A 25,608-nucleotide genomic window follows, 5' to 3' on the forward strand; every position below is an offset into this window, starting at 1 on the left:
GCAAAACGTGCAGAGTGAAATCAAATCTTCTCGTTTGCTCTAATTCTGGACGGGACATCAGCTCAGTGCCACATTTGGTAAACATTCCTGTCATCCTGCATGCAAGTACCGGTGTTCCTGCACACAGAAGGAAGGCACAAGCGGAACATCCACCACTCCCACACACGGACACACACACGGACACACACACGGACACACACAAAACACCATCAAAAGGGATGGCCGGAGGCCACGGGAACCTACTGGGGTGTGTCTGTGGGTCCGGCGAGGGCAGGTATGAGGGCACACCTCATCGGGCTCTGCTGAGCGACGTGTGGACCACACAAACTCCATAATGGCCACAAACACGGCAATAATGAGGCCGCAGATGAGGACCACAAAGATGCCTCCGATGTTCTCCATGCCCAGACCTGAAAACAAAAACACCCCTTTATGGACCCGCTCAAGTCAGGGCAGCGATGTCCAGCACTGTGGGGAGGTGTGTGTGTGTGTGTGTGTGTGTGTGTGTGTGTGTGTGTGTGTGTGTGTGTGCGTGTGTGTGTGTGTGAGATGAGATTAGACAAACGAGAGGCTAGAAAGTGAAGCCACTGCTTCCAGGTGTAGCAGCTAAGCAGGAAAAATGCTAATTAGATGCAGCAACCTGGAGTTAATGCAGCAATACAATAATATACGATCCAGCTTTAATCTTTAACATTAGAAGAACAAAAACAGTGACATGTTTCTTCTTCCAGTGTTAGGGTTAGGGTGCATTGAGTCTCGTGCATTGAGCAGCTTTTTAACAACCTGCTGGGCGGATTCAGACGCTGAGACTGAAATTTTAGATTTTCTCTACGTCTACAACATTTCTGACATTTCCTCTTACGTAATAAAGACAATCTATCACTGTTCACTCTCAGTGGAATAACGGGGAAAATCAATGGCGATAAAATGGCTGAGCTAATGGCAGATTTATAGACCCTCGAAACGAGCAGCGGTATAATTCTCAGGATGTGAAATCCTTGTGTTCATCTCGGAACATCTTTTTTAAGAGGGACTAACTGACGGGACATTTACGAACAGGCATCTGTCCCACACAGACTCAGGAAAAGGCCACTCGCTCGAATAAAAATCCCATTATTGACTCCCTGAGACAAACACAATGACAACTGGGGACGTCGATTGTGCTTAGCAGCCTCCACAAGGACATTAGCTTCAGCATCAGGCAACAGCTGGACGATTACTGGGGACATTAAAGAAAAGGAGCGAGAGGAGACAGACTGCTGCACTCAGCTCACCTTTGGCACGGTGGTCCTCCTCTTTGGGACACTGGCCTCCCTCCCACCACCTCCTCTTCAATATTTCCAGTCTGTTATTCTCCTGCAGCTGGAGGACGGCCAGCGTGATCTCATCTCGGAACGGAGACCCTGACAAGGAGGACCGGATAAAAATCAGCTGGTGGAGGACAGAAAACAGGGCAGCAGGAGAGCCCCAAACAAGATCAGACCATGTGATGTGAGAAAAGGACAAGAGAAGGCACACATGAAAGGAAGAAACTGGCCACTGTCGTCCTGAGATGGCTACGAGTGATTACTGTGGGAATAACGAGAGGATTAGCGAGTGATGAAGAGTGCGATTAAACCCAGACCGAGCAGGTGGGACGTCTGCTGCAGAGAACCTTCAAGGATTGTTGCAAGTGTAAGAATCAAAGGATTTAAAGGGCCACAACTCCAACTACCCGTAGTTGACTCTGTAAGAGTAGATGAACCAGAAATGATCACTGGTAAGCTCCTGCACGTCAGGATCTGAGGATCTCTGCTTCCAACGGTGTGAATCAGGACGGTGCACAAGTCGTTCGTCCTTATCAAATATACGGCGCCACAGCTGTGCACGGAGGAGGATGAAGCCGCCGCCTCCTCCTGTCCGATCGGCTGACACCATCTCCTGGTGCTGGAGAAGGTGCTCAGCCGAGCAGGCACACGTGTGGAAAAGCAATTAGCTGCTTGTTCTTAGCTTCCAGTTGAAAAGCTAATCCCCCAGATCAAAATAAGTCAGCCGTACAAGACGTTTTTAAGATCTAATCTGTCCACTGGTGGTACGACATGATTCTCTTTAGCATAATTGATCTCACGCAGGTGTTCCACAAAGTTTGGGGGGGAAAGGAAATAATGTTTTTGAGGTGTGAAAAACTGGCTAATTGGTTTTTTCTTTTTTTTATCTCTAAAGCGGCAGATAAATAATGAGCGAGTGTCACTGGTGGTTAATATGAAGCTGCTTCATTTCTGTCTCGAAACCTTTAAACCCATTTTAGAGGAACTTAGGAAACGCTTTAGAATGTTCTTGTCCTGAGTTTGAAATCACGTGATTTTAATTATGAAATCTGTTTTAATCTGTTGTAAATCTAGTTTGTTCTTCATCCCTGTGGACTGTGATTTTTAATCCATCCTTCTCTAATGTTTCATCCAATCACAGGATGGTCGGAGATGCCTTTGATGTGGAATGACCTTTCACCCCTGTGGAGGCCGAACGTATCTGCAGACTTTTGACTCATCGCATCACTATTGATGTCGACTCCATTCGCCCGTTTCCTGCTGCTTTTTCTGCTCTGCATATTTGTGGCAGAAGAATTTGGGGGGGACATGATAAACAATCAATAAACATTTTAATAACGAGCTCGAACCACAGAAATTAGACAGGATCTGATTTGGGATCCGCAGCATCTGCAGGATCGTTTTCAGAATCCCGAAGTCGTTCACAGCATTTCTGCCACCGTCCGTATAAAAAGGCCGGACCTCCAGGTCTGTGGAGATCAAGGTTCCTCACAACCTTCAGGCTTTACTCATTTCCTTTGTATTCTTGCCCGTGGCCGTTCTTACCCAGAGGCATGCCGATGCCGTAGCCCTTGGTGTCCAGCAGGCCTCCGATCTGTGTCAGGTTACAGTTGAGCCCTCGGTGGTACTCGTTCATGGTGCTCTCCATCAGGAAGGCGTACTTGGAGTTCACCACCCGGGCGATGCCCTCCTCGGTGCTTTTCACAAAAACACCGGGCTGCTTGGATTTCATGTAGTTCCACATCCGCTGGTAGGTCTGGTAGCGGGAGTTCTGCAGAGCAGCAGACAGAACGGTGGGGATGAAACACCGACTGCAGATGTTCAGCATCTGTCTTTGAAGCAAAATCAAATGGAGGTTGCTAGAAACTCGGGGGGGGGGGGGGCAGAAGAGAGAGAGACGCAGCTTCGACAAACATTGGAGGTGGAAGTCCCATGTGAATAATTACAAGCGGAGTGAAACATCAATGGCAAATACGGGATAAGTGGAGGGAAAAGGCGAAGAAACGTGATGTGAGGAGGCAGCGGATCATCGGCCCAGAGCGGCGCCGCTGCAGCTGCTTTCATGTCGACAGTAAATCGCACAGAGGAGCTTCAAGATGAGGCGGTTACAGTTTAGATCAACATGCGTATGTGTGGAAACCAGCAGCGTGCACGTGTGTGTGTGTGTGTGTGTGTGTGTGTGTGGTGTGTGCACAGATTACACCCTGATTAAAGTCATTTGCTGGTAAAACACGGTTCCTCTCTATTATATATTCAATATAGAAACAAACTAAAGCACTTACACTTTGGCATGAAGCCATTTGAGACGCGCGCTCGCCGCCGAGTGCTGCGCGACATGCAAACGCACCTCCACACGGAAACATGCGCGCACACACATGCGCTATGACAAACACAGATGCCGACACAGATGCCGGCAGCACTCTCATGAGCAAACACGGGCAGTCGGCCACTTAACGCCAACACAAACAGCCATAAAGGAAGTGACAGCGGGTCTCGGAGACACGGCGGCAGATACAGGGACCAGCCCTCACCGGCAACCCTGGAAAACAACGCACGGGATGACGCGTGCAAAGTGGGCGATACAGAGGCGACGCGGCTGGAGGCTGAGCCCGCCCCACCGTGACCCACCATGAAGAAGGTCATGGTGCTCCCCCCGTGGATGGTGCCGTACTCAATGTTGGTCTGGTCGGCGAGGTCGTCCGGAGACTCGATGGGAACCTCCATCCTCTGGACGGTCAGGAAAGCTGCCAGGTTCGCCGTGTAGGAGGAGATGATGATGAGGGTGAAGGCCCACCTGAGAGGAAGGAAACATCGGAGAGAAAATTCAGGCAAGCTCTTCCATCATCCAGAAATCCGTAATCCTTTCCCAGACAATAGTCCTGACTCAAACGCAGGGATTGGCTCTCCTATCTAAAAGATTCCTCTAAGAGGGATCTCATTCACCTATTACACTTAATACCGGCCCCCATCCCCTTCATTGCTGAACCCGATGTCATTTCCTCCCCCTGCCTTCCTCTTTATCACTTTAGCTCTCAGCAATGACGTTTTTTTGGGCCAGGAATATCAGGAGGCTGTTGTAGTCCACAGTGGAACTTTAGCATTTCTTTATTGTTGTGTGGAAATGCCTGAGCTCAGGGGCAGAAACTGCAGCACGCTTCAAAATTGAAAATGTAAATGTCATTATCTCACATGGCAGACAAGCAGGAAAAGAAAGGACAAAGGCAAAAAAAAGGTTTTCTCGGGGAGGAAATTAGCCTGGAACACATGTCTAAAGAAGGGAGCTGCAGCTAATGTGGCGCCTTACGTCAACATGAATAATAAATACATGGAAATTCTGCGTAATGGCTGGCTGAGCTGGAGGTTCACAGTTGGTTCATCATTTCATGCATTTAAAATTCTACATGGAAAATATTGCAGCAATGATGCTTTTTAAAAAATGTCTGTTTTGAAGACTTTGATGTCACACACACAGATTTCTAACTTACCACACACCGCTAACACATCTGGTGGACAAGGCTCTGGGCATTATCTCGGACCCTTGCTGCATGAAGCCCCCCACAGGGAACCACAGGCTGTTTCCCAGGGTGTACTGGTTTTCCAACATGTCCCTGTTCTCCCGCAGACACGGGTGAGGGTTATACCACTCATACGGGCTCAGCCTGGCGGGGAAACAACAACGATTTGACTTTGAGGTCAAACTGCTGCGTCGTCATTTACTCGTGTCATATTATCCTAGTCACCACAGATCAGTCACCGGGTCCGTGTCAAACTGTCAGCAGCAGCTCGTGTAAGTCATGTGACAGGTGACGCGTGCTCGACAAGATAAATGGCGACCGAACATGGATGCGAGCGGCGGACTATCATTACAGTGTGTGATGTAATGTATGGACCTTGCAGCCAGGAAGAGAACACAGCTGACAGCCAGGTAGGCGAGCAGCATGAAGAGCCAGACAGCTGGAGAGAAGGGGTCGAGGAAGGAGAAGTAGCCCGGCTTCCGGCCCTGGAGCAGACATGGAGCAACGCGGCAGATGGACGGACGGACAGACAGACAGAGAGACAGACAGACAGACAGACAGACAGACAGACAGACAGACAGACAGACAGGAGGGCGTTAAAGAACAAGGTGTCATGTCTGAGCAGAGATGCTATGACCCCTGTTCACCACAGGGGGGCAGTGTCCCTCGCTGTAGTCTGGCTCTGCAGTGCTTTGACTCTAACGCCACGATCCATAAATGCTGCGTTTCACAATGACTATGGCTGAATCATACCTGGCAGAGTCTCAAAGCCTAATTATCACATTAACTGTTAGCTGGCGACACACCCCTGAGTTATTGAGCGGTTTAAACTGCACCTCTCCATTTCCCTGTGGCTACAGCACCGTGCAGCTAAACAAACACGACCCTGCTGCTAATATGTTGCGTAATATCATGTCTGATTCTTTGAGATTCGGATAACAAGTCTGCCAACATTAACAGCAGTGCAAGAACTGGAATCAAAAACAATCTCTGTCGTTGGTGTTGCCCACAAGCCCATTTAAAAGCCTCACCAGTTGAACTCTGTATAAGATGCTGATCCCAAGGGTCATGAACGGCTTAGAGAAGTCGATGACTTTCTCTCGCTCCGAGGTGATGGTGAAGGCTGCTACGGCCAGGTCTGCTTTCTGTAGGATCGAGAGGATAGGTCTGGAAATAGTTGCAGAACTGAAAAAAAAGTCATGTGGTCAAGTAGCTTTGCTAAAATGGGGACGCCTGAGGCTGCCACAGGGAGAGTGTTTGCATAAAATCCAGACTCTTATTTAAAAATGAAACGTTGGACGAGGCACAACGTGCAAAAACGTACACTTGTGCACTCGGCCCACTTTTCCCTCACACTTTAGCCACTATCCAAATGAGGCTAATTACAATTAAGCACTGGGTGGCTGGTTTTCCCACCTGTGTAAAGACCATCGGGTCTCTGGTCGCTCTGCTTCCCTCCGTCTCTTCCATTAAAAGCTAATTGATGAACATGGACTGCTAATTAGAGCTGAGTGATCAGGCAATGTGGAGGGTGAGGGGGGAGAGGGGGTGTGGAGAGCTTGGGGAGCAACAGTGTGGCAGGCCCCACACAGGGACCACATTCTAGTAATTGAAGTATACCGTATGGTAATTAAGCTAAAAGGGGCTCTCATTAGCCTGCCTCAACCAAAGTGTCTGTCAGAGGAGCACGATGTCTGGACAGGGAGCGTGGGGCAGTGGGCTGTGAGCGGGTAGGGAAGGACAGGGGCTACTGCCAGAAAAGGCTGAATATTTTAGGCACAAATTCAGCTTTTGTCCCAGATAACAGTTTTACTCCCCTCTGAGGGCAATTTGAGATCCTGGAGGTTGCAGCAGCCTCCTGGTTGGTGTTTTTGGGAGGATTCCTCTGCCTGCAGATCATTGCAGCATTTTGGAGCGCGTCAACGGTGAGACAGAAACAGGCTGAGGGAGTTTTCTCACCCTGTTGATCAGCTCTCCAACCATGCCGGTCCAAGATCCGTTCGGTTCCGGAGCCCCGTACAGCCCATCATCCACCAGCTTAATCCTGAAGGAGAATTTCAAGATGTCTGCCACCTCTCTCAGCATGTCCACGCAGAAGCCCTCGTATTGGTCGTTGCCCTGAAAGTCCTGGTAGTTGTCTTTGCGCATCACATACGGGTTCTCCTGCACATGGGGGAGAACACACGTTTGCCTGCAGGGCTAGCCAAGAAGATGCTAATATGGGAGGGCTAATCTGTTGAATGCTATCACCACTGTCTCACCTGCAGTGCAGATGCGTGTACATGGACTTCCAGATATTACTCTGCTATGCTAGTGCTTGTAGAGTGTATCCGGCTCAAGATAAACACAACAGCTTTAAAGAAATCCTCCAGATTTGCACATGAATCACAGTTTATTTGTATGCAGAGCGGCTTCCTCTCAAAGCAGCTGACTGCAGTCACAAAGCCTGTAATTTGGTGCATCCACTCCTAAAAGCCTGCAGTTTAAACAAGTGAGCGAGAGTCCACGAGCGGTGCACATCTACCTTTCATATTCACATGCCGCGCACGTCACATGCATGGAAATGAAAGACTGGGGGGGATTTAACAATAGTTCTGATGGCGTTTAGAGCTATTTGAGCCATGTTGTGAAGGCCCCTATCACAGTTGGTACCGTAACCCTCATTTTATTTTATTTATTCATTAGTGAGAAGAAAAGTTACTGTAGATTTAATTCTGCTGCCTCACAAGTGTGAACTCGAGATGTGAAAAGAGAGCGTGCACGGCAGGAGTCGGGTGTGTTTACGATGGGTGGGTAGAGAGAGGCAGAGGATGAAGCTGTTTACTGGCAGCAGCATCTCTCCACCAGGACAGATGAAAATACGGCTTCTTATTCATCTGACCTGCCCAGATATTGTGAATTCATGGTTGATGTGGAGGCTCTCGAAAAGGCTTGGAAGGCTCGTGCCTTTTGAAGAAAGCCAGAATCAAATGGCGCCCAATCCGGTGTTCTGTCAGTTGCTATGACAGCTACAGTCACAGCAGAACCGGCAGAGACAGATCCCAACACAGCCGGAGCTGTGTCACCAACCCAGCCCAGAACTCTCAGACCCGAGCAGCTTACCAGGATGGTGGTGACGATGAGCGTTTTGTTGGCCAGCGTCTCTGAGACATTAATGTCCAGACTGGTGGAGTTCATGGCCAAGGTGTTGTTGGAGTACCAGATCCCAATCTAACAGGAGAAACAACACAGGAGGCCGTGGTGAGCTGCAGCGGGATAAACGGAGTATTGATTTCTTCTGCTTTACTGCGGCACAGACAGTCTGTGTAGTACACGAGTATTTATGTGAGCCCATTAACACTGTTGGTGTATTTTACAGACGCCATTCACAGCTTTGCTTTGGTCTCCACATTCTTCCACACGGGCCTTGTAAAAGTGCGATTTTTAATTGCCAAAGCTGTAGTAATGTGCAAAAATAAAATGCTGTTACAAGCGCGACAAGAGCCAGGACAAGGCGAAAAAGTAATCCTGATCAAAGTTTCATGGCCAGATCTATTTCCCTTCACTAATACATTTTCTAAATTGCATAAAGAAAGAGCTTGCACATCTAATTTCCATTTTATGGAGACAATAAAGTGGCTGAGGCTCTTAAGTGTGTGATCATGACCAAAGCAACGCGCTGGCACGGAAGCGGCGCTCACACAGGCTTTTCCTTTATTGCTGTGCATCTTCTACAGGTCAGAGAGGAGGTAATGATCCTCTGATGGAGCCACAGGATCGGCCCTCTTTTCTCTTCAGATGTGAGGTTTGTGACAGTGACACTGCACAAACACTGTCGGAGGGTTTCCAAGCGCTTCTGCAGCGATTACGGCCACTAAAGTACGTCAGCGAGGCTTTTGGCTTTCAGAGGAAGTGGAGGAAGGGAGAGCGGAAAGGTTCCTCAGTCCACCACCATTCCACCCTTCTGCCCGTTACTTCCCACTTCAGCTAGATTAACTCAAAGTTTATGTGAAAAGCTTCTGTTCACCTTTCATTCACCATCAGCAAACAGTGTTCATACACAGAAGTCAAGAATAAAACGTTATAAAAGTCATTTCTGTCTAAAACCTCTGGACAAAATGTTTAAATCTCAACCATATAGATCAGGTAAGAAAGCAATAAAGGAGACAGATAAAATGTTAAAAGTGCAGTAATTCAAGGTGGAAATGACAAAAATCCTCCTTCTTCTAATGAATAATTGTCCTTGAGCTTAATTTAAAATTTAAAAATCTTTATGATAACATTGAAAACTGCCTGACCATGAATTTAAACACTTAAGAGTCGCTGAGGAACATCTGATCTTTGCTGTGGTGGTTGGAGCAGAACCAATAACCATCACATCACAGCTGCTGAGCCCTGAACCCTCAGCAGGGATCTGTAGCCATCTTCATTACAGTTCTGGATTTCTTTCATTTTCATGACTCTTTTGGAAAACTCCAAATTTCTATAAAGTACACAAAATAAATAATAATAAAAAAAGAAAGAAAGAAACTGTTTTGTTCTTCATAAAGTGCCAGGATTGATGCAAATTCAGCATTTTTCCATGTTGGCCAGCCATCTTTAACCACTGCTGAGATTTTGTCGGCTTTCTTGCTTCTGCACACACATTTAAAAGGACATAAAAAGACTCCCAGACAACAATCCGCTCCACTAAATCACTGCGATATACGGTCACACAGAGCCAAATGTGAGATGCAGCCGAGCCCAGACGCAGCAGCTTTACGTTCTCTCGGCTCCAGGACATTTCCAGTCACTGATTCTAGCAAATAAATGTGGGTTTTGAAAAAAACATTAATAAAACAGAATTTTTGAAAATGATGCAAACATGATCCTGCAGGAATAAATCTAGTCCATGACGAACAGTGGGGAGCGTGGACGTAAAGTGACTATTTCTAATCAAAAGGCTACGCTAGCATGACCTTGGCTACTGTATCATAGCCTGTGACCTCTGACCTCTTTGTGGCCTCCTCTGTGTTTTTCCAGGATCCGCAGGGTGTAGTTGGTCCTCTGACCTTTGCTGTTAAACTCCACTCGCCCCGTCAGACCATCGTACTCCACCTGGGAGGTTTGTTAAAAAAACATGGATGAAGAAAGAGATGAAGTCCATCTTCTGGGCCTTTCATGCTGAGACAATCTAATAAGCTCTAGAATGATTGGGTGATGAGAGCGAGACAAAGGCTCAGGCAGAGAAGCAGGAAAGGCTTCCTGACCAGACTCCCACATGCACCTCGTGGCCCAACGCTCCGCCAGAACTCGGGCGCTGGTTCACAACTGTATGATGAATGGCACAGAGCAGAAGATGGAGCACATGGTGATGCTGGTTAACAAAGGCGGATGTCGGGCTGGTGGGCCGATGGCAATGAGGGATGGGACCGGAGCGGACTCCTCAACGGGTCGTGGTGGAGCCATGAGACGCAGATGAGCAGAGATGGGAGATGACAAGAAATCAATGTCATGTGACGTGAGATGAGGGGGTGAGAACTTCAACATGTCATTTTTAAATGCTCATACTTAAGATCTTTCCTTTTTAAAATGAATAACAGGTCTGAAACCATCTATTAAATGATCTAAAAATATAAATAATGCATTACTGGGTTTCTGAGTGTGTTCTGTTTCTGATCAACCCAAGTTCTAAGAATACGATCATGAAATGTCTCCTTCTGCTGGATGTTAGTGCAGCCATGGAGATGGTTGTTACGGAGACCGGAGCATGTCTTTGGGAGCAGTCCTACGCTAGTTCTCCCTTCATAAACAGAGTCATGGGGTTCCTCAGGGTTCTGTACTTGGGCCATTCCGTTCCACTTTAAGATGAAGACAACTCATTTTTAACAAATGTATTTGCTATTCTAATTAGCAGTCCTTTAATAACCATTTTATTGAATGATAAAGACTTATAGAGGACAGCGTAAGTTTTGATCAAGTGCAAATATAAATCATGCATGAATGAGTGTCAATGTTGCGCGAGCGTGCCAACAAAGGGGGGTTTACCATGCGCAGGTAGTTCATGAGACTTGTCCCGTGCTGCCAGATCTGAGGCGACGTACAGCTGAGCGGCTTCACTCCGATTTCTTGACTGCGGTTTAATTCCCGCACTGCCCCCACCACCACATGCACCGCATCAAACATCAGCGCCGACGACAGCTGCGTTGGGCCCCAGAGAGATAAGGAGCGGGGAGAGATGGAGGTAAAGTGGAGGAAGGCAAAGAGTCATGGGAAAAGGGATGCAGGGAGATTGATGGTTAGCAGGGACGGAGAAAGGAGGTCAAGAAAGAGAGGAGAAGGAGAGTAGATTTTGAGGGGAAAGCGGGTTGTGGGGGCACACATGGACACATCAATAACCATTAAATCCAAGAAAAAGGCTGGCTGATAAACATTAACTGGCCCGTTAATCCAGGGCGGCGAATAAAACAGAGTGCAACAAAACATGAAGCATGAGCCGTCTGGGAGACTGACCGCAGGGCCGGGGTACGTCAGATCACAGCCTTCCCTCCAGGAAAGGTTCAGGCTCCGGATGAACTCCAGGTAGAACGGATGGGTGGTGTTAAACATGGAAAAGCCAACAATGTTGGACTGATCATCCACTATATCCTCCAGTCTCAGCAGCGGGAAATCCTAAACAGGAAGTTCGGGTGAGACGATGTTGACTGTGCAACACATGTGGGGAAATACTGTGCACGTCTGAGATGAAGAGGTGAGAGAGTTGGGAAGCTCTGATGGATGTGACGGAGGTACAGGAAACATCGTGACTTCGTTTTAAAGGGTCCATAAACAAAAGATTGTCAAATGAAGCTGTCAAATCTCCAAGAGGCTTTTAATGCAAATATGCAAGCAGACATCTGAAGAACCAGAGAGAATCTGGCACCGAGGTCGAAAACGAAGAGAAAGATTTGGAGTTTGGAGCGCAAAGTGATACATTAATTCAAAGGAAGAGGAGAAGCGGAGTGGGCGACACATATCAAAGCACCAGATAAAAACCTAAAGAACCTGCAGGTCAGGTGACGGATGAAGACGGCCGTCATCTGTCTGCACCTTTACCTTGGAGCTTATTTTCATCATCATTTGTTTGCTTTTCCTTCACACTTGATTCATATTTTTCCCCCTTTCCTCCTCTTATCCATCATCCCCTTTCTCCTTATTTTTGTCACTTTTGTCCTCATCTCACATTGTGCACCTCCAAAAGGAAAGAAGAGCGATAGAAAATGGATGGGAGAGAGGAAGGAGTAGCTCTTACCATGGTGGTGAGGATGTACTTGTAAAACGCTGATGTCATCCCCAGCTCAGATGCCTACAGGACAAAGAGAACGTAGACAGGATGAATACAAAAAAGGGAAAAGTGAAAACTTAATAGATGGAGAGGAAGAAAGGGCAAACAAGGAGTGTTAGTGAAAGACAGAGAGACAGTTGGGGGACAAGGAAGAAGAGAACGTGGAGGAGCAGGAGCAAGCGGGAGCATATGTTAATCCCAGTTTTACATCATCGGGCAAACGCTCAGACATTTGGCTGAAGGCACCAAGGCGCTCCGGAGCGCTCCCAGAACGCCTCCTATATGCTCTCGGACTGTGAGTCACGGCGTCCGCTGTGGGCACCGGGGGCCACGTGATGAATCAGAACAACCCTCAACAAGATGAACAACATGTGCCCCCCCCTCCCAAAAAAACAAGGAACCTTTCTGTCAAATGTGCTTTTCTCCCGTTTAAGTGATTGTTACTGGCAGTCATGAAATATCACCATGCTTCTCTCAAGGGCAGAGCAGGTTGAAAAAAGGCCCGATTGCGTTGCAACAACAGGCGAGCAGCCTCTGGGACTCTGGGCCAGTTGTTTGATCATTTTACAGATGTTAAGCTCCCCGTGCCCTTCATGGCTGCAATCCTGATTTCCCAAACGGGCCCATGAAAGCGAAAAGTGTAAATCCCAAAGTGTTTCTGCATCTGCAGAACGTGTGCACGTGTGGGCGGCTCCGACGCGTGCATGCATGTGCGAGAGCTGACCTTCTTCAGGATGAGATAGGAGACAGAAGCGTTGGCGTCAATGATGATGGTCGCCACTTTGTCATCGCGGATCTCCTTCAGCAGTGGCGTCGGGTCCAGGTTGTCATCCAGCATCCTGACTGACAGCGTCTCCCTGGAGATGAGAAAGCGGCGCACCAGTTCCTCCAATCTCAGCAGGCCTGAGGCAGAGTCAGAGCAGAGCAGAGCCGCGTATCACCGTCTGTATCTGAAGACACAGCTCATATTTTCAAACCCTACGCTGCAGAACCGGTGGCGTATCTCGATTTTCCCTTGAATTGCAATATATTTGGAGCCATTTTGACCAAAATAAATCAGTGGTTTGTCACATCCCATCTGATAAGAAAAATAATTTCATACCGAGTCTCTCGTGCTGTCGGTTCTCACGCTCTCTAACGCCGAGATGGAATCTACTAGAGAGTGTTAGCCGAGGTGATCTACATATTAATAATGTGTTATTAACAACCACGGCGACGTGTGACCGCATGCTGCTAATAACAGTCATAAAGATGATCGAGCTTCAGCCTAAAGTAGAAAGTCTGCATTCATGTCATCCATATTCCTGCACCTTCTCCTGACAGCTGTTCCAAAACATCCCAAAAAAACGCAGACTGGGTTGATGTGTTTAGGCCACAACGAGTTCCTGAACACATCTGGATGTGTCACTTCACATCTGTGCCAGTGTGAAGCCTTCCAGCTCCTTCAGCGTTAAAATGCACCACTTCCTTGGCGATCTGGTGTATTTCAGGCATTGTGTCTGTCTTTCATAAGCACAATCATGCACAGTTACACACTGTCAACGTTTCAGGAACAACTGGACAGACTGAAAATGGACCCTCGGGGGGGCTTTTGAAATCAAATCTTTGAGTAAAGGGCAGGAGTGTGTTGCATCAGGGGGGGTCGACGTTTCCGTGAGTCACCTGTCCACTCCTCACGTCATCGGTTGTACTAGAAAAGTCAGCAGGAACCACGATCAAAGTGGAAATAACTTGAAGTTTGAACACAGTGCTCAGAGAGGTGCACAGGTTGCTCCGTGCATACTGAACTCCTCCGTGCACAGGCAGCACAACCTGGTCCGGACACTGTTGCTCTTATACAGCAAAGCAGAGCAGAAGTCCTCCTGAATACTTGATACTAAACTCCATTGATCTTTTTTAGTCCACCTACACAAACAAAGACAAAGTCAGACAGGTCCAGAAGATGCTGAGCTCTTTGGAGTGTCTTTTTAGGGCCTGTGTTAACATCCAGTTATATCTTCATGTCTTTATTTCACAGACGGGAAAGATATGAGCAGTTGGGGCTTGTCATTAAAAGAATCCTGCAGACTTGTATAATGCTACTCCACCATCTGTTCTTCTATTCATCATGCAACAGAATTAAAAATAAAGTACATGTGCAGTATTGCAATGGCCTTGGGAGAAAAGACACACACATAGAATGGGGATAAAAAAACATCAGCATCAAAAATACTGTGCTTGAGAAAAACCTCACACCTCAAAATGAGTCTGACCAATGGCGGCCGAGACTCACTTGACATGGAATTTGTAATGAGCTTTTTCCTAGAAAGTTTACCCCACTGCTTCCTAATTGTAATTCCATGCTAAATCACCCCCAGCTATGTACATATATGGAGGGGCAAGCATCTGGGGACCGGAAGGGGGGGGGGTAGAGAGAGAGAGGAGGAGGCAGTGCATAGAGCCCTTCAGCAGCAGAAAGCCTCTGTAAGCAGTGGGGTAATCACTGAAGCAGGCCCAAACTTTAATTAGTTTGAGGAAGGGTGGGGGGGGATCAATGCACTTTACAGCTTCCTCTTCCTCCTCAGTCTGCTTCCTTCACACATTCTCTCTTTCTCGCCTAGAAGCTGAAACCTCTGAGTCTCTTTTTAGACCTGTGGCCCACTTACCTCCCTGAGTTCTATCTCCCTCTCGTGCTGCCACCATCTCCTGCCCGCCTGTGATCAGTCGTTCCTTGCCATCCTTAGCCTCATCCATCTCATGAAAACTGCATAATGGAGTCCAGCTCAGATAGCATGTTTTAACCCAGACGTAGTAGAGAAAGACGTGTTGCAGGAGAGGCCTGAGAACTGTCTGATTCTCCTTTAGCAAACCACCACAGCGAGCGAGCAAACAGCAGAAATGACCGCTCTCTGCATGCTGCGTGTTACTTAATAAAGGTGTGTGTGTGTGTGCAGTGTGTGTGTGTGTGCGTCGATAAAACGCGCCTGACTTCACACGTCACTTGGCATGTTGTTAAAAAGAAAGCATGTCTGCATTATCTGGACACAGCCTCCTCTACACTGGGGGAAACAGGATGAATAAAACAAGTGCAGCGATGGTAAATATCGTCTGATGTTGAACCTCTGCAGCAAATAATACAAGTGCCCACTCACAGTGCACTCTGGCTGCAGTACTCACACGCACACACACACACACACACACACACAGCTAAGTGCACAAACATTCACATAGAGTGAACTGAGCACAGAGAAAAAGGTTGTCATACACACACATTCATCACACACCCACACAGTCATTCAGAGTGTGGAACAAGCCTGTTGAGTGGCAGTTAGCAACTATTCTGCAGCCATGGCAACCAGCTCCACGGCAAGAGATAGCGCAGCCAAGTGGGTCAGAGACTGTGAGTGTGATAACCTTGTATAGATCACCTTCAACCAAGTATATTACATACGTGCGCAGCTGCATATGTGCATGTGTGCCTGGCAGCACTGTTTGGTCTGGATATGCAGATGTGCCTTTTCCTGTCATTCCAACAAGGCTCTTCACTGCCCATTCAAGTAATGATGAAAACAGAGAAAGAAAGAAGAGCTCTGATCCCTTTCAAAGCTCCGTAACTCAGCGATAGCCACAAGGAATTCAACTTTTTATCAGCGATCCGCAGGGAGGTTGTTTAACGGCTGCGGTGATCATGAAAGCATCTCTGAGGCACAATCAATTTTCTATGATCTGGAACGTTTCTCGACCCTCTTCTGCTCTGAGCGTTCAAAGAAGTGTCACTGCTGCTCGTACGGCGGCACCAGACGTCATTATCAACCATTCATTCAATCAATCATGGAGATTTGACAGCACAGCCCGGCTCCTCTTTTTAGCAAAGCTTCAGTGGTCGTGTGATTAAACCTCGGTAATTCCTGCATCTCAATCACAAACCAACAGCAGAAAATTAAAATAAGGTGTGCGAGTGGCTACTCCTGAATCCCTGTGTAACAATACGTGTAATCACATGTCCCTCTTGGGTCCTCCAGTATTGGAAAGCTTTCGAAAACTGCTTGAGATAGTGCACGAGAACATGCGGAACTTCGGAGAATGCGACGGCATAAGTCATCTTCCGAACTCTAGACAGCAGGGAGAAATTTATAGCTCCGGTGTTCAATGCAGTGAGCCAAATGTGAACTGGCTTGTGAAACTGCAGCCCGAGTGTTGAGCGTACACCAACACACACTGTAGCTCTCTAACACAATTTGTACTCACACTCAGCCTTTGCACAGACCAGGCTGGCGGAGGGGTAGCTGAAGGAGCGTAAAATGGCTCCGATGGCCAGGCTCAGGTCTTCGTTGCTCGGGTACAGAGTGACAGAGGCGAAGCGCAGGTACGGCAAACGGGGAGTTTCCTCGGGGCCAATTTTTATATGAGGGATCTGGCAGAAGAGATGCAGATATTTAACAACAAAAGAATAACTGCATTATGATTCATCTCCACTTCAGCAATTCACACAGAAAAAAGTGAATAAGAAAGATTCATTACAGCAGCTACAGGCAGAGCAGGCAGATAAGAAGGAAGACAGAGGAGGAAAACAGAACTAATGACAAAAACTTACTGGAAGAGGGGGGATAAAAGTGAAGAAATGGATATGAGTTCATTTAATGGGCGAGAAAAAAAGCAAATCTCTGCATTCATTCATCATGGGGATGATCCGAGAAGCTTCAGAGAGGCAGCAGCACTAGATGCCTCGTGCACACATCCCAGGGATGTTTGTATCTCACGTCTGCGCTGTTTTATCCCTCAGACTCACCTCTTTCTCTCCACATATGTGACTGACAGTTGAGCCAGAGGCGGGGCTGGAGGCAGGACCGATCACCGAGACGACGCCTTTGGGTAAAATCTGACACACTGAAAGAATAGAGAGACAAACAGCGACTACAGAGATGCACACTTGGACACTGCCTCATCGCTAGCTGGCGGAGAGCACGGCTCAGGGAAGAGGAAGACATTTCATATGCAAGAACAGCAAAAGGTACTGAACACGGAGAACAGGACACCTTATGTTATTTAAGACATGCAGGTTGAGCTCGAACTACTTTATTGTAAATCTTCTTTTTTCCTCTGGTCCAATGAAAACAAACAGAAAACACACACAGCTCACCGTCACAGGACACACACAGACACACACAGCTCACCGTCACAGGACACACACAGCTCACCGTCACAGGACACACACAGGACACACACAGCTCACCGTCACAGGACACACACACCAGTTAGTCACGTAGACACGTATCACTGAGGCATTTTGTGGAAGGAAAAAACACTCAGACGTGTCGAGAATCTAAAATCCACATGGAAAAATGCAAAAGCTTCTTGCTAACAGGTGATTGTGGTTCACCAGCGCGCTGCCATTACAGCCAATGTTTGCACACTGTGTAAACAGGACAGCCTGTGTGCAAACAGGGAAATGGGACAAATTTATTTGACACGACTGTACATCTGTTGATTTATGATGTTCTATTGGTTTAATCACTGATTTGGGTTTTTTGTAACCGTGCCCCCCCCCCCCTCCAAATGCAATATGATCATAGGTCCTAAAAAACAAAGGGCAGATTTGGGTATTTTCTTTTTCATTAAAGTGAATCAAAATGTGCTTAAGGTCCGTTTGGGCCTCGTTCAGCGCCCTCTATGCTTGTGAAGGGGATTAGTGTGCATATGAATACATATGAATGGCTGTGTGTGTGTGTGTGTGTGTGTGTGTGTGTGTGTGTGTGTGTGTGTGTGTGAGCGTGTGTGCAAACATGCCTCCGACAGCTGTAGCTGTGAGATGATAAGCTCCCCAATCCAGTGACCAAAAAAGAAAAAAGAAACTCCAAACCGAAACCCTGTGAGCTGTCAGAGTCTCCTGCCCATTGGTCAAGGACAATCACACACAAAGACACACAAAGTGCCTGAAACAAAAGTGTACGCATATGTGCGCAGCGCGTCACAGGCGTACGTACAGTAGACATTCTGCCAGTAGCCTGTGGCGGGTTCATTGACCTATTGGAGCAGGGAGCCTCTGTCAGAACTCAGCGCTCATCAGAACATCACAAACGGTCCGACTTCGTTCCACACTATCAACACAAATCATCTCGCCGCCGTCTCTGTGGTGTGATGTTGTCTCTGTTCTGTATTCACGGAGAAGTTGGTGATTTGTTTTTGTCAAAGTCTGCCGAGCAGGCAGGCCGAGCTGTTACAGCGCGCGCTGGACCACTAATTTTAATGAGACGGGCTTACTGGCCCATTACTCCTCTCCACTGACATGTAAACTAATCAGAAAAAGACCTTACTGGTTCCTAATTGGTGTTTTTAGAATTCAAGTCATCAAAAGGCTCTTTAGAAAATGCTAATATGGCGTTTTTCTTCTACGTCAGCAGCGGTTACGTACGGTGGCGTGGCCGGTCAGCCGGACTTTAGCGACAAGGTGAACAATGTGTTTATGGTCTCAGCAGCACTCACTGGTGTCAGTAGTGTCGTACTGGGAGTCTTTCTGCAGCTCATATATGTCCACCTCCACTCTGGCCCGGGCCGGGCCCTCCATCACGCTGTTGATGTTTTCCCTGGCCAGGGCCAGCGCCAGCCTCTCACCACGCCCACACACCGACTGGTCATCTAGGATGGCCGCTAAATATGGAAGAAGAGGCAGGTGAAAGCGGGGAAAGGAGCAGGACAGAGTCCGAAGATGGAGGAAACAAGCAGGGTCGTAACTGCTTGATTCATCGGGTCTCTTGAAATATCAACAGCAGAGTTCATCCAAAAGTTTGAGCATTCGCTGTATGTCATTAAACAGGAGGAGACCCGATTTTAGCAGGAAAGGAACCACGCACGGTTCCCATCAGCTTTGTAGGTGCTGTGACATCATCGGGTGAAATTCAGCACGCAGATGAATTCAAAATAAAGAATGTGACAGAGAGTAAAAGTCCTGAATTTATATTAAGACCTGAAGGCCCAGTTTCTACAGATGGGCTAGTGAGGAGCCAACTGGGCTGTTGAAAGAAACTGGGAGATGTTTGGCCTCTCAACCAAGGGGCTTAAGTTTGACCAGCTGGGGGAAGGTTGCTGTGGAGGAGTTTAGTTCAGGCATAGCTGTCATTAACTCAGGGTCATCAGTGATTCCTCTGGAGGAGGTCAGAAGAGTCGCCAACACCCGAGTGAACAGCCTCATAGAGGCCCGTTAAACACCAAATGGAAGATTGGGTCTGTTTGATTTGTTCCGCTCGTGTTTCCTGACTCTCTGTCTGAGCGATGTCCTGTTGCGTCTTTGCTAGCCGTATATTTTCTAATTAATATGAATACTGAACGCTGCCCCTCTGAACAGGCTGCTAAAAATGCTGTGCCCCCTACTGTTACGGCAGGAAGATGCATAGCGAAGCGGACAACAGTAGAAATGACCCCATCTGCGGAGGAAAGGCGTTCTCATTGCAGACAGACTACGCTGAAGCCTGCTGAGGCCTTTAGCCTGCTGAGCCCCCCCCCCCCCCGAGGATGGATGGTCTAACCTGACAAAGGTTCTTCTGGCTAAAACTGACACTGCTGTCCTGAGATGAGAGGCGAAACACCTTCAAGCTTCATTAAGTGTCCCGTTGACCCGGTCTTAATGGATGACGTTTCTGTGGCCGATCGTTTCGTGTCACTCTAACTTCACCCACTGATGTTCTGCTGTTATGCTGTTTAATTGAAAGGTGACAATGTGGTGAGGTCTGAACAGCAAAGGAACGAGTTTGATTCTGTTTGCTACAACCTACATTTGTAGAACTCTCCGCTCCAGATGCAGCTGTGGACGAAGGTCAAAGGCCACTTACCCATGCGGACAGACGAGAGTAAAGGTGCCTGACTGAGGGAGCGTGGCGCCATGGTGACTAGGAGGAAAGACAGGAAGTGTACTGACAGCAGCAGTGCTGGCAGAGCCGGCATCTTCTACTGCTCCTCATGGAGAATGGTCTGCTGGCCGCCAGTACCGCCACCTACAGGAGCGGAGAACAAACAGCACGTGACCCAGACGTTCTCCTAGAACAAGACACTTCTGTTAAAGTCACCCACAGCTGTTGCATCTTCCTGGAATGTGTGTTTTTGCTTCAGATCACAGATCACGTCTGTGTTGCACCTGTTCGTGTAAACAGCCACAAAGACGCCTGTAAAGGATTCCACAACTCTCGCCGTGGGTTATTATCTCCCACCCAAACAAGTGTCTTTGTGCCTTGACCGGCGAACGCAGCGTGAGGAGTGAGGAGCGGTGTAGAAGACGGGTGCTGAGACTGGGGGGGCTGGGGGGGCGGGGGGGGGCTGTGGTGGCGGGGGCCACTGACCCACCACTGTTTCTAGCCTGTCTGAGCCTGATGGACAGCTGGGAGACCAAGTCGGGCCTTTTAATTGACCCACGCAGCTGTAAACAGGTGGAGGAGGCTGACCTTTGACCCCAGCCAGCATATTTGGGAGGAAACCTCTTTGGCCTGCTGTCACTCTTTCCATTTGTCTTTATTTTGAAAACCATATTTGGTGGAACTTTATTTGATTTTACAGCGTTTATCGTTATTCCATGTTTCAAGCACGAACCTCTGAATCCAACATCCCATAAATCAACATTCCTTCTGTTTGCCCTGCTGGTGAAGCGCCTGACACCCTGCCTGTCTCCACGTACCCCCCCCCCCCCCCCCCCCATTAGTCTTCCTTTGAAGACGCTGTGGCAAGCGAGTGCTGGTGCCCGTTGCCAATGACGCGGCGCCAGCGACATGGACCCTGCTGTGCAGATGGCGGTGTTTTTCTCATTACGGTTACCACAGCTCGAGCCATCTGCGGGTGTGACACAACACAAAATAACAGGCGCGCGGGGGGAGTCGCTGTGAACACAGTCATTGTTTCATCAGACAGTCCTCGTTTTTACAACATTATGTTCCACAGACGGTGCCAATGAAGAAGAGGTGCATCAAAAGGTGGCTGCGTCTGCCAGGGCGGCGGATGTTGCACATGTATTATGGAGCAGCAGCTGTGGGAGGGGGCAGTCGTCAGGACCGGTGCTGGTGCTGGACCCTGCTGGACCCTGCTGGACCCTGCTCTCCTTATTAACTCAGTTTGTGAGCGCGGTACGTGCGCTGAAGTCCAGGAATGTACGCTGATACATTTACTCCACATGAACGCTCTGGCAGATCGATCAGGCCCGGCTGGATCAAGCAAAAGAAAAGAGCCACCGCGGAGCTTTCTGATTGGCTACTACCGAGAACCCGATCCTCATGATGACAAATACGATCCCAACTGAATGTTCGCCGCCACCGATGGCGGGATGGAAGCGGCGCTGCTCCAGTGTTACTGAGAGCTTTGACGGCATTAGACAGCATCCACGAATCCTCCAAGAGGAGGCAGGGAGGTGGAAAGGTGGACGGAAAAATGGAGGCGGGAAAGTGAAGCAGAGGGGAATGGGACGAGGAATGGGACGGGGACTGGGACGGGGACTGGGACGGGGACGGGGACTGGGACGGGGACTGGGAATAAAGGAACAAAACGGAATACGGAGAGAAGAGATTGCTTCTGTAGAGAGACGCAGCTGAGAGGGAAACAACAGCAGCCATTTACTCCAACGCTGCATAAAAACAGTTGTTGTCGTATGAAGACTAACAGCATCATAAATACGGCCCCATCTTTCCTATTTTAAGATTCTAGGTGCTTCTTCATAACAAAGATCTGAAGTTGCCCTGATTTATCCTCAATAAAGACCAGATTGTTACGCAGTTGTTGCGTTTTTATCACCTTTTTATGTATGTTAACATTTGATGTCCTGCTACATACGGCTTAATGTGGACGTGAGGGTCGGGGCGACACAACCACTGTTGCCGTAGTAACACGTGGCCGAGTCCTCGTAGCAGTCGGGAGTCAGTCTGAGCTGAGTGGACCCCCCCCCCCCCCGCCGCTCCTTTATGCACCCCGCTGTAAGTCACCCCGCATGCTGGCACCACCAAGAAAAATGCAAAAGCAGAGACAAATAACCAGCGTGTGTACCCGTGTGTGTGTGTGTGTGCGTGTGTGTGTGTGTGTGTGTGTGTGTGTGTGTGTGTGTGTGCAATAGAGAATATAAAAGAGGCGGGGCAGTCATTTCATTGGGAGATTTAGCTGTTCGTGGTGGTTGCATTCATCTTAGTGCAAGCGTGTGTGTGTGTGTGTGTGTGCGCGTGTGTGTGTGCGCGTATGTGAGAGAGAGAGAGAGAGAGAGAGAGAGAGAGAGAGAGAGACTTGGCAGCTTGCTCGTAGTGTCTGCAGCGCCTATTATGAAAGAGAAAACCGTAAAATACGAGATCTTAATTATCTGGAGAAACTGAGGAAGAGCGGAGGGAGGGGGAGCAGGAGGGGGGAGGGAGCGGGAGAGGGGGGGCAGGAGGGGGGAGGGAGGGGGGGTGGAAATGAAAACAAAACAAGGGGGATGAGCAGAGACTAAGGCGAAGGAAACAGGATGAGGGCAGAAGAGTGGAGGAACAGAGGGATGCTGTGAATGACAAAACAAGATCGGGATGGTGAAATGTAGCTGGAGGGTGTGTGTGTGTGGGGGGGTGTGTTGTGTGTGTGTGTGTGTGTGTGTGCGTGTGTGTGTACGTCTGTGTATGTTTGCATTTGTTGTTTTTTCCCTTTCTGACCTTATTGTAGGCTAGTGGGAAGTCTGACAGTCATCTAGGAAAACTCATTCCCAGAATTGGGTTTGCGAGCGGAGCGGCTTCGTGATTGAGCGGAGCGGCTTCGTGATTGAGCGGAGCAGCGGCCATTATGAGTCAAGAGCGTTATTCTTCTCATCCGTCCCTCTATTATTAGTCATTGTTGACTTGAGCGGCCAACTGGCAACAGCTGGGCTCCGGCCCTGAACGTGTCAGCGGGATCATTCCGGATCATTCCGGCGGGAGCGCCTGTTTGTATCAGCGTCGCTGGGAGCGGGAAATCGTGGCAGTTTGCAGGATTAAGCTCGACGACTTTATATCCGCATCCAACATCACAGCGGCGACACGTGATCTCGGTCGCACTGACTCAGCACTTCCTGTTTGCTCCGTTTGCATTTTGTGCCGCTCTCTCCTTTTCCCAGCTCCCACAAACGCACCGTCTCCTCCACCGTTTTCTGCCCACTCGCGATACCGCGGCACTCGATACCCCGGCACTCGATACTGCGATACCTCGATACCTCGATACCGCGGCACTCGATACCTCGATACCGCGATACCTCGATACCGCGATACCTCGATACCTCGGATTAACGGGTCAGCGCCAACTGGGACGCAACAGGGAATTCAAGGTTCAAAATTTGACTCTCCTGAAAGGTCAAGAGGTGACGAGGAACATCCCAACAGACACAACAGGAACTTCCAGGAATGCTACCAAGAGAGTGTGGAAGCTACGGAGCTCAAAGGCGTCATCCCAGGGAAACAGCAAACACAACAAACACAACAAACACACAGCACACCAAAAAACACAGCAACACAACAAACACAAAAAACACAACAAACACAGCAAACACAGCAAACACAACAAACACAGCAAACACAACAAACACAAAAAACACAGCAAACACAGCAAACACAACAAACACAACAAACACAGCAACACACAAACAAAAAACACAGCAAACACAACACAAAAAACACAACAAACACAACAAACACAGCAAAACACAAGCAAACACAACAAACACAGCAAACACAACAAACACAACAAACACTTTGAATGTCTCATGTTTCTCCAGCCTCATGTGTGATGGTTTTGCTGGGTGCAGCAGGGCTGCAGGAGCTGCTTTAATCTTGATTAGCTTCTCTAACAGCCTTATACACTATATTATATATATATAATATATATATACTGTATATATAATATAGCCTGACACAAGTGACCCGTTCTCCCATTTTTAGAGGACAGACTCTTTCATTACGTCCATGATGCTTCGAAAACTCTAATGAAAATCACACTTTTGTCCTTTTTAGCACATCCATGGCTTTTTATGCACCATAATTTACAGTATTACTAAATAAAAAAAGACCATAAACGTGAAAGCAGAGGATTTTCATTAATTTAGTTTAGCAAGGTCAAACAATAGCATCCAGATGTGGAACTGAGCCAGGTCATTTTTGGAGTAACGGAGTTCTGCATCAGCATGTAAAATCAGCTGTTCGTCCTCTCCTGGTGAAGAGAACTTCACGTGGTGATGGTCACACACCATGGAGGGGAAAAGACCGACAACTTTATAAGTGGACTCGTCTCATTTACACACCAAATCAAAGCGTGTTAAATTCGTGAGACGGAACAGAAACAGGTTTAAAGGTGACGCCCAGGAACTGTTAACGGGGAATTGGGAGGGTTCCTTTGCACCGACCGCTGCAGCTCCTTTCTGAATGACGTAAATTACGCAACATGGCTTCACAACGTTAGTGCAGCTGTGGCTCAGGAAGAGCAACAGACGACCACAGACGCAGCTGAGCAACAGACGCAGGATTGCTACAGATTCTGAGACCGTTTGGGCCCATCTTTAATGAACTGTGTGACACAGCATTTCCAGACTGCTCTGATTATCAACACAACTGAAACATTTAACAGACTCCCAGCTAAGCTAAGCTAAGCTAAGCTAAGCTAAGCTAAGCTAAGCGTGCTCCATGCTAACTTCCTGAAACATGTACTATAATATAATCCGTGACGCCGTGACACAGGGCTGTAATTAAGGCACCACAAACGATCCACGGTGCACGTTGGCGTGCTTTTATTGATTATTTTAAAGCACGCGGGCTGTTTGCACGTGTGAAAGTGTACGTCGGAGTTCCTGCGAGTGCAGCCTGGGTCTGGGTCTGGGTGGAGTTCACCACGGCCTCCCAGGAGCACAACAAGTCCTCTTCCTGTCCGTCAGGCAGCTCATCTCTCCTCTGGGTGTCTTCTCAGCCTCCATCTATTTTGACTCTCTTTCTGGGCTACTCTCCACACCCCTAACACTGACCCTGACCCTGACCCTGACCCTAACCCTGACCCTAACACTGACCCTGACCCTAACCCTGACCCTAACACTGACCCTAACACTGACCCTGACCCTGACCCTAACCCTGACCCTAACACTGACCCTGACCCTAACCCTGACCCTAACACTGACCCTGACCCTAACCCTGACCCGGACCCTCACCCTGACCCTGACCCTAACCCTGACCCCTAACCCTGACCCTAACACTGACCCTGACCCGGACCCTCACCCTGACCCTGACCCTAACCCTGACCCTAACCCTGACCCTAACACTGACCCTAACACTGACCCTGACCCTAACCCTGACCCTCACCCGGACCCTCACCCTAACCCTGACCCTGACCCTAACACTGACCCTGACCCTAATCCTGACCCCTAACCCTGACCCTAACACTGACCCGGATCCTCACCCTAACACTGACCCTGACCCTCACCCTAACACTGACCCTAACCCTGACCCTAACCCTAACCGTGACCCTGACCCTAACACTGACCCTAACCCCTAACCCTACAAACGAAGATGGTAAAACGACATCT

General features: G+C 48.4%; 1 protein-coding gene across 6 annotated transcripts in view; it reads right to left on the reverse strand.

Annotated features, from left to right (window-relative positions):
• Positions 1-25,608, reverse strand: part of grik5 (glutamate receptor, ionotropic, kainate 5) — a 66,836-nt gene that overhangs the window by 4,168 nt on the left and 37,060 nt on the right. For all 6 annotated transcript variants that reach the window (XM_057045852.1, XM_057045853.1, XM_057045849.1 and 3 more), the window contains 18 exons: positions 19,910-20,071; positions 18,567-18,731; positions 16,873-16,970; positions 16,332-16,497; positions 12,829-13,007; positions 12,072-12,125; positions 11,294-11,452; positions 10,829-10,981; positions 9,794-9,898; positions 7,925-8,032; positions 6,782-6,985; positions 5,854-5,967; positions 5,198-5,307; positions 4,793-4,966; positions 3,936-4,101; positions 2,853-3,078; positions 1,275-1,403; positions 244-410 (listed from right to left, as the gene is read on the reverse strand). In XM_057045852.1, coding sequence (XP_056901832.1) covers positions 244-410; positions 1,275-1,403; positions 2,853-3,078; positions 3,936-4,101; positions 4,793-4,966; positions 5,198-5,307; positions 5,854-5,967; positions 6,782-6,985; positions 7,925-8,032; positions 9,794-9,898; positions 10,829-10,981; positions 11,294-11,452; positions 12,072-12,125; positions 12,829-13,007; positions 16,332-16,497; positions 16,873-16,970; positions 18,567-18,731; positions 19,910-20,021 — 2,589 coding nt within the window. In that variant the 5' untranslated portion in view covers positions 20,022-20,071. The remainder of the gene's footprint in view (positions 1-243; positions 411-1,274; positions 1,404-2,852; positions 3,079-3,935; positions 4,102-4,792; positions 4,967-5,197; positions 5,308-5,853; positions 5,968-6,781; positions 6,986-7,924; positions 8,033-9,793; positions 9,899-10,828; positions 10,982-11,293; positions 11,453-12,071; positions 12,126-12,828; positions 13,008-16,331; positions 16,498-16,872; positions 16,971-18,566; positions 18,732-19,909; positions 20,072-25,608) is intronic.

Source organism: Takifugu flavidus, chromosome 10 (genome assembly GCF_003711565.1).
Source record: "Takifugu flavidus isolate HTHZ2018 chromosome 10, ASM371156v2, whole genome shotgun sequence".
NCBI classification, from domain to species: Eukaryota; Metazoa; Chordata; class Actinopteri; order Tetraodontiformes; family Tetraodontidae; genus Takifugu; species Takifugu flavidus.